The sequence below is a fragment of the Ruditapes philippinarum genome, unplaced genomic scaffold (genome assembly GCF_026571515.1).
Source record: "Ruditapes philippinarum isolate M1 unplaced genomic scaffold, ASM2657151v2 ctg1406_1_1_1_1, whole genome shotgun sequence".
In the NCBI taxonomy this organism is placed as follows: Eukaryota; Metazoa; Mollusca; class Bivalvia; order Venerida; family Veneridae; genus Ruditapes; species Ruditapes philippinarum.
In genome coordinates this window covers 220-14646 of record NW_026856946.1, presented here as the reverse complement: position 1 = coordinate 14646, position 14427 = coordinate 220, and the positions used below count along the sequence as shown (strand labels likewise).

At 35.0% G+C, this 14427-nt stretch overlaps 1 protein-coding gene across 1 annotated transcript; it reads left to right on the top strand.

The window, feature by feature from the left end:
• The first annotated feature begins 7600 nt into the window (after positions 1-7600).
• Positions 7601-13091, top strand: LOC132748212 (fucolectin-like). The gene is made up of 4 exons (XM_060737773.1): positions 7601-7809; positions 9738-9971; positions 10828-11040; positions 11565-13091. Exons 1-4 carry the CDS (start codon positions 7734-7736, stop codon positions 11765-11767), a joined length of 726 nt encoding a protein of 241 aa, XP_060593756.1. The 5' UTR covers positions 7601-7733; the 3' UTR covers positions 11768-13091.
• The last annotated feature ends 1336 nt before the right edge of the window (positions 13092-14427 follow it).

The window sequence follows — 14427 nt, the reverse complement described above, 5'->3', positions numbered from 1 at the left end:
AGTGAAACATTTGACTGTGGGCTTCCGCCAAAGCGGGCTACCACAGCAACAATTTTGCCCTACCCAGCCATGGACGTGAATGTGTTGAGAGCACCCGATATTGTATTCAATAAAATGTGGTTACCAAAGTCCGACAGATGTGTGCCATCCGGCCTATACAACCTAGGGTTCTCCGTAATATCAGGGTAACGAATATAATAACCCCCGAGTTTAATAACAAATGTACTGATACAACTATTTATACGCATGCGGGTTTTATTTGCAGTTTTGTTACATTGGATATATCTCCATGACCTTCTTGGTAATATCTGAGACCAAATTATTTTCGTATCAGGCATTTTTCAAGCAAAGTCCCTGTTATAAAAGTTTTTGATGTCCCATATGATTTCAACTGAAGGTCGATTTCCTAAATCGTTCCCGCCACAGTGTATTATCAAAAATTTAGGCGCATTTTTAAACTCAAGCAAGTATTCTATCGAAGGTTTTAAATCAGAAACTTTCATGCCCCCCTGATATTCCCATACAACATTATAACCTAGAGATTGAAGTCCCAAGTGAGCACCTTCACTTCTGCGACATGCTGTTTGAAAGGCATCCCTAATAATTGAAGAGCCTATAATCCAAACATCCGACATTTTACAGTCTGAAATAAGTTTGATTATATATTTCAGTATTGTGTACCTATCCATTTAATATAAATAATAATCAAGTAATGTTATCAAAAAACACATGTCAGGCACATAATGTTAACTATGTGGTAACAGTTTATAAATTTTTTAAAGACATATAATGTCAGGCACATAATGCCAACTGGGTGTTATAATTTTTAAAGACACATAATGTCAGGCACATAATGCCAACTGGGTGTTATAAAATCATTAAAGACACATAATGTCGGGCACATAATGCCAACTGCTTGTTATTCATTAACACATTTAAAAACACAATATCAGGCACATAATGCCAGGCACATAATGCCAATATATACAACATCTTTTTATTACAAACAGCATTAATTGCTCTATTTGATACATTAATGTGTATTAAGACCCGGTAACGGTTCTTAATACAAATACATATTTTATTTTAATAGCCAAATTTCGGATCGCCGGCATTCACATTACAGCCATTTTGGCAGATCCTAAAAAAATAAGTTTTTTGAAATAGCCTAAACTTATCGGATGTAGGATTTGTAAGCGTTAGATCGCCAACGGCCTCTGTATTTTATATCATTGATAGCACAACCCTCACGGAACATATTAGAAGCCCCGCCGATTCGAAAAGAGTGTGCTTTAAATTCATTTTTTTTTTACCTATCAAGTTCAAAGTCCTTTTTAATACTGAATTGAATTGAAAGGATGTTAAGGGACTTCCATCGAAATGGCAGAATAACGGCCCTTGCACTTTACTTCTAGAATGTAAAAACTCTTTCAGTTTTTCATAACAGAGTTTGTTTTGGTCAGTTATCGGAATATCAATAGAACATCCTACATATCTCTGGTCTGTTTTTTGAACATCTAAAATACAGTCTGATGAGATTTTGATTGATCGTTACGTCATCTACATTTAAAAACTACCTTTTTGATTTCTTTGAAGGCAATGCAAATTCGCTTAATCTTAACAGACCTATGTAGGCAAGACAGAAAGCAGCAGAAAACATTAAACACTCATATTGTGATCTGCAAGCGTTAGGTAGGGCTGATAAAAGCTGTATCAGTACATTTTGTGTTATCGGGTGTCTTGTGTCATGTCTTTTCGATAATCTACGGAACCCTTCTAGCATACTTTTGTCTATATGAATTGTTTTGTATTGTCAACCAAATTGTTTATTTTATTAAAATAACTTATTGCTGAAACGTGAACAGCTACTGTTGAAAATGAGTATTGACGTAAAGACATGTATGCAATATATTCCGTTATATCTTGTACAACTGGCGGCCAGTTTTGAGAGTGTCCAATTTTGCCAAAAATTCTTCAAATGATTTTAAACCTGCAAGGTAGGCTTTATGTGTACTTTGACTAAGTGCAGCATTGATTAATCGCTCTTTCTCTATTTTGTAGATCGCATGAAATGCCTCTGGGATTGGACATGGTCTGATGCAGCGTAGTCCGGTAGAACTTTGGCCACTTTCTGCCACTGAAAACGGCTAATAGTGTCACATATTTTATTTTTGTACCCCGATATATGCTTTGCTTTCACTTGAATATTATTGGTTAAAAGCAAAAGTACGAAATGGCGGATGAGTACCATAACTAGTTTATTTTTTGATGACTTTTTATTTATGATCTCCACTAATGCATTATTATCGGACCTTAGCATTATCTTTTTGTTTCTTAATTCTTTGCCCCAAGTATAAAATGCCACGTATAATAGGGACCAATTCTAAATAAGTAACATTTTTAAAAGTAGAATCGTCCCAACCGCCTGGCCATTTAAAAGCCACCCAGTTGCCCTGAAAGTATGCTCCGCAACCAAGGTTCTTATTGCCAGATGCGTCCGTATATAATTCTAAATGGCAGTTATCTGCCCAATTTTTTTCTGAAAACATAACATAACCATTGAATTTTTCAAGAAATGTTAGCCAAATATTCGCATCTTCTTTCATGCCTTGGTTGACTCTAATAAAATGGAACGGTTTCTTTACATACGACATGGCGTCATAAAAACGTCTATTAAAGGCACGGCCACTGGGAATAGCTTTTGATATAAAATTAAGTAGACCAACGACTGATTGTAAGTCTTTGAGTCTGATCTTTTTTAGCGTTTCTTAAACAAACGAGACAGTTTTTCGCTTTCCTTATTTTTTCTAAAGGCACCTCACCATTTGATTGATTGAATCAATTTCAAGACCCAGGTATGTTATAGTTGTAACAGTCCCATCCATTTTTTTCGACACTTAGGGGGACACAAGTTCATTGCAAATTTTATCAAAGTTTGCATTAAATTCAAGCATTTTTCAAAAGATTTTTCTGCCATAAAAAAATCATCTAGCAGGTGATCAATATAGTATGATTTTGATTCTTTAGACACAAGCCATCGTAAAAACTTTGAAAAATTTTTTCAAAAATAAAACATGAACATGATGCGCCTTGTGGCAGCATATTTTGAATCCAATATCCCTCCTCGGTTTTTATACCTAATAAATCAAAATCGCCTGGCCATATAGGGCATAAATTAAATGCAGAAGAAATGTCAGCTTTTGCCATAAAAGCAGAACCCCCTATTTCTTGAACTATTCTTACTGCATTGTCGAATTGTGAATATTGAACATGGCAAAATTCTGGATCGATAAATTCATTTATACTGTTGCCTGGTGGGTATGAAAGGTGCGTTATTAATCTGAAACCACCGTTTTTTTTTGGTACGAGACCTACGGGATTTATTCTCAGATTAGTAATTGGCTGGTTTTTGAACGGTCCTAGGATTCGCCCAAATAAAAATTCGTCGTGAAGCTTTTTATTTAATAAGCATTTTTGATCAATTGCCGATTTGAGATTTTTGGAAAAAATAGGGATTCTTGGTCCGGTATATTCGAGCTTAAAACCAGTACTAAAGCCTTGTAAAATGTAATTGGCATCATCCTTATTTGGGTATTGAAACAGTTTATCAGCGAGACCCGAGATATTAATTGGTGAAAACCCGAGGTCCCATAGGCACTCTTTGAGCTGGCAATCCAAAACCTGTCAGGGTATTGATTTTTGGGCTGAAACTATGAAAGGCCCCTTTCATGACGCGGGGGTGAATTGCGCTGTTTGTTTATTTGCATAAAAAGGTTTAAGGGTGGTTTTCCAAAAAATTATGCAAATGTTTGTAGGACATGTCATTTGTCAAAAGCCCTTTTTTTTAATCTAAACATTTTTTTGAAAATTCGAAGTGCCCGGGTGGTCAAGGGCTGAATGCCGCATATATACATCCACAATTTTGGGTCAATTTTGCCACTTTACAACCCCAAAACGATTGATTTTTTTTAAACCTAAATTCCTATCGTACTCGAACCCTCCCACATTTTTGATGCCGCTAAACCGAATGTTTGCAAAATATTTAATAGGTTATTTGCTTGTTCTGGATGTTTTCATAATGAAAATACTCATGTACACCACGAATGCATCTGACCAAATTTTCTATTTTTTCTATTTGTTTCGGAATTTGCTCTTGGGTACTCATTATAAGTTCCCCATCAACAAGTTGAATCTTTTGTCTATTTTCTAACATATTTTTTCTTTGGCAACAAAGTGTGTAACTCTACAAATTGATTGTTCCATATCTTATCTTTAGTACTGACAGTTACATGTGCGCCTAGCATTGTACCAGAACAAGTATTTATCATGAAATTTTTTGGAAACTTCACCTTTATTAGCTTCTAGGTGATGAAGATCAACATCTACCGGAGGTCCGGATTGGCCATCCATCTCGTTTTCTGCACAGGGCTCCCTTACAGGTCTGTCAGCTGGAGGCATGGCTGTAAGAAACAGACGTTCGAGTGTTCCTCCTATTATTGACTTGCTGTTGGAGCGTGTCTCGTGTATGGCCACGTTGTTGGCGATGTTTTGGCATTGTCGAAAAATAAAAATAATATAAATAAATAAATAGATCTAAATAAATAAATTAAATAAATAAATTTGTGAAGATCTTAATAAATTATTATTATTAAATTTTTATTTGATCATGATGTATTTTATTTATTTCATACTTTATATATTTAGACTCTATTTACTCTTATCTTTATTTTCTTAGCCTAGATGAAATGACGTCATAGGTATGATGTCATGCGCGTGGATTTCAATGAGACTGATAATTTTCCCGTTGGAAAACATGACCCGTCATAATCGAGTTATATAAATAATATTGTATTTTTAACCATTTTATAGCTATGCTCATTTATTTAATCATTCATAAAGATAATGATAATATCATAATAATCTAGATTCGAAGTAAAGATCACGTGCTCAAACATCAAATAAATATACAGGTTTAAACTAGATCTAGATCCCAATTTTTTATTTATTTACTTAATATTTCAAAGAAACCTATTAACTTTGACATATATTTTGTGTAATCAAAGCATCCAAATTGATTTTTTAGACTACTGACCTTAACGAGAAAAACATGGGTCATCACCACGTGGTCATAAGATCTGGTCAAAGTTCTTATCTGTTCAAGTTTAAACCCCAAATAATAGAACAAATAATAACAGATATAAAAATATATCTAATTTCCTGTGAGATTAAATAATACTGATTCATTCAATATTTGATTTTTTTAATTTAGATTTTTTAAACGATAAAACTAGTCTACCTCTTCTATGGTGTCCACGAATGAAAGACCGTTCCCAGAATTTTTTCTGCCTTATATATGACATAATCCAGTGTAGGTTGTCTCCCCTGACAACTCTTTTTGAGGCCCTACTGGGGTGTTATAATAAAAATGTTAAGTTGTAAGATTTGAATAAAAGATTTAATCCTCTAGCGGATAAATCAAATATTAAACTTACACTCATTCATTAAAATGATAAAGAGATATTTATTTTACTGACGTCAACGTCATTACTTAATAATACCCGATGGACGGATACTCCTATCTGAAACACAGATACATATGTCATGCATTTTATGCATATTCGACCATATTCTTTGATTTACCTCAATTAATAATTTTTTTAATGGAAATCAATGTATTTTCATCAGTGTTCTGAACATGAAAGTTTTAGACAACTTCGGGACAAAAAATGTTTTTTGTCCCAGGACAACTGCATGCCTATAAACATATCATTGCATATAAACGACTAAAGAAAATTCAAGATATTTTAATTCACTCTTAACTGAACAGTGTGCCTAGCTAAAACTGGTAGTGTATCAAAGTGCAACAGACATCGCGTACCAAATTATTTAAAAATATGTGAATCTTATGCATTTACCTGCAAGTACTAACAACATACCTTGGTATGATATGTCATGTAATTCATCTGATGTGTTTTATGTGATTACATTTTAAATATGTTAAAAAGCGTTAAACAAATTAGTAACAATGTTCCAAATGTATGCATAGACAGTCGAAACGTCAGTATGTAAAAGGGAATATTCAGATTTTGCAACTGGCTATTTATTTTTACTAGGACCTTTTTACTAATCATTAATGTAGTTGGGTCTTTCAAAAAGATTTGAATCACTGATACTGCTTACATCGCTTCCTGACAGTTATTGTAAAAATAAGAATTGAGGATGTCGAAAAAAATTCTTCTCCAATGGAATACGGCCCAACCAGCTCCGGATTAGGAGTTCAGTGCCCATCCACTAACTTCAGAGAAGATATATCTATGACGGTCTGAAACTCATCAGAATTAAGAAGATAAGTAGTACAGTGGCCTAGATTCTGCCTCTCAACCAAGGGATCGTTTGTTCAAGCCCTACTTGAGTCACGACAACAAATTCTCTTATAACACCACTACTGATAATATTTAGGAAGTATAATTTGTAATTTGCAAGAACAAAATTAATGTTTTACAACCGAGCCCAATAGATATGTTTCAAAGTTAAACTATAACACCCTTCGTAAAGTGGGACGACAATGGAAATGATAGGTTTCAGATTCTCATGTGTCGAGGCAACAGATTAATTTATGATGTGGAAGCATTTGTTATAAAACATGTAGGACCGTGGTTCCATTTGACAATAAGACTATAGAAAGTGTAAATAGCCACTGTTTTTTAAACAAAGCTGTCCATATTTTATTAACGATACGGTAAATGGGGGTTAATTGACATTATTAACTTTTATGGAATAGTTAATTGTTGAAAGGAATGCGTTTTAGCTGGACTGGTTATAATTATTTTAAATGTAGGCCACATAATAATCAATCTTGTAGTCTACGTGGCAATAGTGACGCCAAATCTGTGCAATTTATGACCGTGACGAGCACTGACTAATAACGTTTGAGTAAACCAAATCACAAGAAATCAATTAACGCACATGGATGTTAAGACATCATGTTTTGATGCGCTAATTTATTTATTTCAAATAAAGGAACAGAAAAAGAAAATATCAAGAATAGTATTATATCGCTTTTGCGTCACAAGTCAGAATAAATCAAAATGTTTATCAATTTTGTTCAATAATTTAAAGCTTACATTTTATTTTTTCTCTGATGTGAAAGCCCTTTTTGTGGGGACCATGACATTACGCTTTTAATGTTGCTAGAAGGCTGCTCCCTTTGTTTCGTTACTAGTAATCGCATCAGCGTGAATTGAGTAATACGACAGTCTGGTGTTGTATCACTACATCACACTTCCATCACTTGTTCTATGCTCAACTTGATTTCCTCAACAACAATAAAAAAAAATACAACAAAAATACAATTAAAGTTATGGATTTATCCGGATTATTTGTCAACTCATTAGAGTATGAAAAGATGAGTGTATGACGTATAGGACGCAGTTGCCACAGACAATTAAACAATAAAACAGTATCGGTTACCCATAACTAGCCATTCTTTCTTATATCAACCACTCTATCAATATTCAGTTAACGTTTTTAAGTATTTGATAATTAATTGATACGGATGAGTAGGCAGCATTGATTAATTGCTGGTTGAAAAAAAAAAGAAATACGTCCAATTCGTATTTAAGAATTTTAAGAATTCAGAGAGAACAGCGTTCAAGTCGGAATATTTTAAACATTAAAGCGATAATAATATTAAACTAAGTCTTTCTAAGTAAAAAATAAATGTTATATCGATAATGAAAATTTCAGAAAGCTCTTTTTACGCCTTGGTGCACTTAGTGATGAATCTAGTGGTCAACGTGGTTTGCCAAGGTAAGTTAAAATTCACAACTTAATTTATAGAACGGACTTTTTTCCTGTGATGAATTTTAGAAAATATTATTTATATCGGTTGCTGGCGTGATATACGTGAGAATATAGCCAGTAGATTAATATGACCAGAGACTAGATGGTGCGACAAATATTACTACATTTTCCGTTTATCAGTTTATATTTTATATATAAGATATATTGCAAGTTCTTTTACTTACTTTCTTAAATACAATAAACGATATAAGTAAATATCATCTATCTATATTTGCAATCCAATTGTGTTCACATATGTATCGTCACGTGTTAAAGCAACATGCCTCCAGATGAGTCAAAATATTTTGACCACTTTTTGGTAATTTACGTGTTTGTAAGTGCCATTGATAATGTGTAATTTGCTTCTTTTTGGTTACCTCACAATATTACACATTGACATACATTTTCAAAATGTTCATGAAAATTCGCATGAATCGTCCAGGATGGTCCGGGAGCATCCGGCATTCGTCCCCGGATGGAATAAAATATTTAATATCACCGGGCTGGTCCGGTTCACTGGTCCGGTGTGACCCGGGAAGTATAGCTTTGCCGGCTTCACCCTTAGCTCTGCCGGAAACGACCAGAGATACACCGGTGAAGCACCGTATCTCTGTCGCCACCGGGAATGATCCGGGGTATGATATAGCCGGTAGAGCTACGATAGAGCCCCGGTGAAAGCCGGCAGAGAACTGGTGAATGCCGACAGAGACCCGGAGGATGACAATGGAGCTACGGTTGATCCCGGTAGAGCCCTGGCAAAGCCCGATTCATTTCAAAAGAATCACGACAATTTGCGATGATTTTAAAACCCTTCTCCATTTCCCTTCTGTCCAGTTTTGCATAAGGATTATTAGAAAATCATCATGAATTACTTTTAAAATTTGAGAAAAAATCATATATTATAATAGAAATTATATTAAATGGACATTATATGTATCAACTTCATAATTATCGCGCGATTTCAATCCACCTGGGTTCTACCGGGGCTCTGCCTGGATCGATCGGGGCTCTGCCTGGGTCAACCGGGGCTCTACCGGCGTCATCGGGAAGCACCGGCATGAACCGTAGCTTTACCGGGCTCTGCTTGGATGGTCCGGGCGCATCCTGGGTGTAACTTGAGAATTACCGTAGTGCTGCCGGTGTAAGTGTGACCGCAACAATAATTTTACCCGGATCGTCCCGATCATCCCAGTAACTTATCGGGATGGTCCTGGGCTCTGCCGGGAGTAAGTGAGACCAGCTTAACATTCTTTAACGGTTGTAATGTACATGTATATTGATTTTTTTTTCAAACGTAAAGAAAATGACTTAGAATGTTCATACAATAGCAGATGTTATAATTTTAACAGTGATGTGTGGCAGCTGTGAAAAATTCCCCGCACTTCATAACATGGTTGTTATAGATAGCTGGTCCTTCAGCATCATATATTGTAATACCTTTAGTACTGGATTAGTCGGTGCTAGCGAGCGGGTGTGAGAGAATTTCCTCTTTTCATTATTTCACATGAACAGACTCAATAAGACCGATGAACATACTCAATAAGACCGATGAACAGACTCAATAAGACCGATGAACAGACTCAATAAGACCGATGAACAGACTCAATAAGACCGATTTTCAGCTACACGTAAACGCTCTGATTTGTTTTCATTGGTCCTGGTGGATCTTTACTGCCCAGAATGCTAAAGTGGGAACTATAAATTTATGCAATAATAGTAAAGTAAAGCATGCAGGACTTGCATGGCATGCAAGAAAAAGGTATGCACAATCTTATTTTGAGTTTACATATATTTATGAATGACGCAGGGATGGAGAGAGTATCGCTAGATTTTGCCGAAATTTCGTATACATGATGTGCGTATTGTCTTATTTACACATAAATTCTATTTTCAAGATGTAACATTAGTAACAAACATTGCCGAAGGGAAGAATGCCTACCAAAGTTCGGATGCGTTTAGTGCAGAAGGCGGAGCTCATTTTTCAGTAGATGGGAACTTTAATCAATACTGGAGTGGTCAGTCATGCTCGCACACTAAGACGGAGTTCGGAGCTTACTGGCAGGTAGATTTAGGTGATATCTACGTTGTACAGGCGGTCAGTGTATACAACAGGATAGACGACTGTTGTAGTGAGTATTACCATGTTAAACCTTCAGGAATATAATACAATGGTTTACACTGTTATTTAGTCAAAATACTACCACTACTGAGAGAAATGATGATGACTATGTTGTTGTTGCTGTTATGATGTTGATGTTGCTGTTATGATGTTGTTGTGATGATAATTATGATGATGAAAAGGAAAAGGTGATGATAATTTGTTGATGATATTGTTGTTGTTGTTGTTGTTGTCGTCGTTGTCGTCGTTGTTGTTGTTGTTGTTGTTGTTGTTGTTGTGATGATTATGATGAAGGTGATGATAATTATGTTTATGATGTTATTGTGATGATGATGATGATGATAATGATGATGCTGATGATGATGATGTTCTTGTTGTGATGATGATGATGATGAAGATGATGATGATGATGATGATGTTGTTGTTGTTGTGATTATTCATGATGATTATGGTGCTGATCTATGCTGATAACCTTACAAAAATATCAAGTAGCTGTTATTAAACCAGATTTATCACTGTCGAGAGTAATTTTCTTCAGAATGACTGGCTATTATATTCTCAGTACATTACAAGTGGTCATCTCAATTTAGCCGTGTTTAATTAACATAATATATGATAAATGTTAAGCATCAGTCATTGGTACACGGTCCACCCGCAGATGATAAGAGGCTATGACTTTTGGACTATCAAACAATCGGTAAATGCTCCCGCAGATGGAACTGGGCATTTCCAATTTTCCACTACTATATCGGCAAACAAGGACCCGATGACGGGGGGTGGGGGAGACGGGGTTTAAAAACGTCTGTCACATACACTTTCTGAAAAGGTGGGACAGTTGCAATTGACCGGTGCATCTTTTTTTACAGATTATCTCCTTATCGGTATCGAGGTACTAATTGGAATGACAAGAGACACGTACAGGGTGGTAGGACATGAAGATGAGCACATCTACACTAACCATACGTTCCCATTATCTCCACCAGCTTTTGCGAGATGGGTCCGAATTACGAGGAACCCCGATTTCAATTCAGCTTTGATGCTCTGTGAAGTGGCAGTGACTGGCTATAAGTCAAGCTCTAGTAACACTTCTTTTCATTGTTTTTTTTTTCTACATCTTATATACAGTGTACATATCTGCTAATACATTTTATATATACAATGTATTGAAAATTGCAAGATTTTTTTCGAAGGTACTCAATGTGTCTACTTTGCCGATGAACAGGTTTTATGGCTACAATGGTATGATCTATTATTCATGTTCTTATCGAAAAGTCGAAAAGCCGAGAGGATATGTGATTGATGCTCAAGATTTTGTGCACTTTTCGACCCTTTTTCTAAAACTTTGGACTAGAATAACAGGTGATCGGTGAGGTGTGCCATATGTCACATATTAGAGCGTTTTCGCGCGCAAAAAAAAGACAAACAAAAAAACAATAACCTATATATGGCAAAACACAACATAAACATATATTAAGCGTCGTGTTTTCTTTTTAATTTATGGGATCCACTTCCATCAGTTTTAAACAGTGTAATGACTTATATTTCACTGGATGCATCCTGTCGAATAGCTTAAGTCAAAAACCTTGTTGTGTGTCTATTACAGGAAGCTTCAAACGGATTTCTGACGTGACAGGGACGGGAGAAACCCTTGATACGAAGTTTGCCAGGTCTATAGAACACTGTTGTTACATTTGTTTCATCACACAAGACTGTTTGGCAGTTAAAATGGACAATTCTCAATGTTCTTTACTTAACTCGGATAATAACCAGAGTGAATTAGGCCAAACCTTGTACGTTGTCAACTGATTGTTGTCAAAGGGAATTCAGTGGTAAATGTGTTTCATATAGACCTTTTTACAATACGATATTTCCATAAAAACGGAAGTTTCATTTCGCGCATGTGCATTCTGCGTAGGGCAAAATAAAAAGCAATAACGGAAAAATAGATTTTATCAGTGATAGCTTGGTTTTCCTCCTTTTTGGATCGCACAACCCAACAAACTTACATATCCGGTTTATATTCAGCAGGGGGTCGAACGTATAGCGGTGTGATACTTTTTTAAGCGAGGTGAAATGGTGCGACACGGAATACTGGCAGATTTAATACTATAAACACACATCAGAGTGTGTATATTTTACATAATTGAACAGTCCCTGGCTATTAAAATTGCAATTTTTTTGTGGATGGCTTGGGACTCTGACCTACATGTATTTCTTCGAAATCATAGAAGTTTAGGTAGAATAGTAAAAAAGTTATTGAACGTAAATTGGCAGTAACAGATTTTATGCTCGTCATAAGATTTAAGCCAATATCGTGAATGTTAGTTGCTATTTCTACTTACAACTTACGTAAATACTCATTATTGAGTTGCATTGCAAAAACTACTGTGCTAAGATATATATTTACACATTGTTTGTCAAAATATGTATGTGTACGACAGGTTTTGGTGCGATAAGATGACTGTATGCCACAAAAGGTCCGATAATTTGACAGTGCTGAAAGCTACTTAAAAATATATACCATAAATATTTTTCCCGGGGTGGGAGGTGAGGGGTCACTGATTACTTACGGCAATTACCTTGCTTACACCTGGAAGTACACATGGTAGCAAATTCTTTAAAAGTCGTCTTTTCCATATCTTTTAATGGCAATCTTGGCGACAAAGCTATAAAGGCATCTTTTGTTGTTGTTTTTAAAGCTATTTAATATATATGTTTTTTTTTTTACTTTTCAACATCAAGGTACTCAGAATTGTCTTTGAACTTTGATAACATTTCACTACAAGGCGATGATCTTTTGCTCTACGCAGTATGCGCATGCGCGAGAAAATAATACATCCGGTCTATTTTTTATGGCAATGGACATATGTAAAAAGGTCTGTTGGTGCGTGAGTGCGCGGCGCATGTATGTGTGTTGTTGTTTGTTGTAGATGTGTTGATGATAATCATCTTGCTTGTTGTTGTTGTTGTTGTTGTTGTTGTTGTATCAGTCAAACCAGTTTAACCTGTGATCAAGGCCAGCATAGAGAGAAAGACAAAACATTGTATATATAGACGAGTGGTCTTTATTTGGAGGTAATTTATTCCAATTTGTCGATGAAAGGTTATAAAAAGTGGCCTTTATTTGAAGGGTTATATAATTTTTTATTAAGAGGTGGCCTTTTAAATAAGTGTGACTTCTGTTTTATCGAAAAAATTATCATTATTGTTATTAGTTATATCAATTATAAATAAAAACACATTTTTTCATATTTTGTTCTGTATATACATTGATTTTATACATTGATAGAAAACTATTAGGACATCACGTTAAAATGTATAGGTAAGTCGGCAGATATCTGTCTTTGGAAATACAAATGTATTAACAAACATTGATTTAACAAAAGTAAACACACATGAATGATTATGACTGAAAAATCCATTGATTTACTTGATTTATCCTTAGTGGTTATTAAAATTTGAAAAGGGTTAGTAATTGGATATGACAATGGTATCGGGGCTAATTGGAAATTTAACTGTTATTAAATGTATTGTCAGTTGAATACATATTTGCAGAGCAAAACATATAACTTGAAATGATAATGGATATGCGGATTCATCATTGAATAATAAAACAATTAATAACTGTTATTTACAAACAGTTTCATATCGAGCGAATGCAAAAAAGAGAAAAGATTGTTGTTTGAAGAAATATACAGAAATGATTATCTAAAAGGAGAGATATAATCCTTAATAGAATCTAGTATATAAATTATTTTGAATTGAAATCATATATAGTTTCCTTCATTATGCGTATATTTATATGATATTTTAAGTTTAATTTAATTCCTATTATTTTGTCTTTGCTGTATTGTAGATATGGCGAATATATGTCGGGATAAGCCGAAAGTATGGAAGCTGATTTGTGCCATATCACAGATATATATATACCATTTCGCTCCACGGCCATATGCTCCACGGGGCGCCAGACGAAAATACGACAAGTGAACTACTTTGTATAGTAATTTCACTCTGCGGGGCGCCAGACGAAAACACGAAAATAATACAACTAAGTAACCACTTTCATGTATTTCCGCGTGGCGTCCCGCGGAGCAAAACATACCACATGGCATAAATCAGCCACCATACGAGAGAGATAATTGTATCCTATATATATATATGTCTGCACAACCATAAAATGAGAATAATTTTGTTGAACAATGGCTGTCGCTATTAATAATATAACCCGAAATAAGACCAAATCGTGTCATTTTTTTCATACAAAGTAGACCAAAAATAAATTTTACACATTTCAAAAGCTGTATAGTTATTACAGCACTTTGTACCGAAACCCTTACAGCCATTTCACGACCAGTTTTTTTTTCATTCTTGTCATCGCAGTTATTTTCTTTCGAATAATAATAGGTAGGTTATTATTACCAGAGGCTGTATATTTTGGAACATATTGAAGAAAATTGGACTATACT

What these genes read in the sequence shown, in the direction of transcription:
- LOC132748212 (XM_060737773.1), top strand. Translation starts at nt 7,734, where the DNA reads ATGAAAATTTCAGAAAGCTCTTTTTACGCCTTGGTGCACTTAGTGATG. An exon ending in GGTCAACGTGGTTTGCCAAG is followed by an intron (nt 7,810 to 9,737) that starts GTAAGTTAAAAT and finishes TCTATTTTCAAG; the next exon opens with ATGTAACATTAGTAACAAAC. An exon ending in TGGCTATAAGTCAAGCTCTA is followed by an intron (nt 11,041 to 11,564) that starts GTAACACTTCTT and finishes TGTCTATTACAG; the next exon opens with GAAGCTTCAAACGGATTTCT.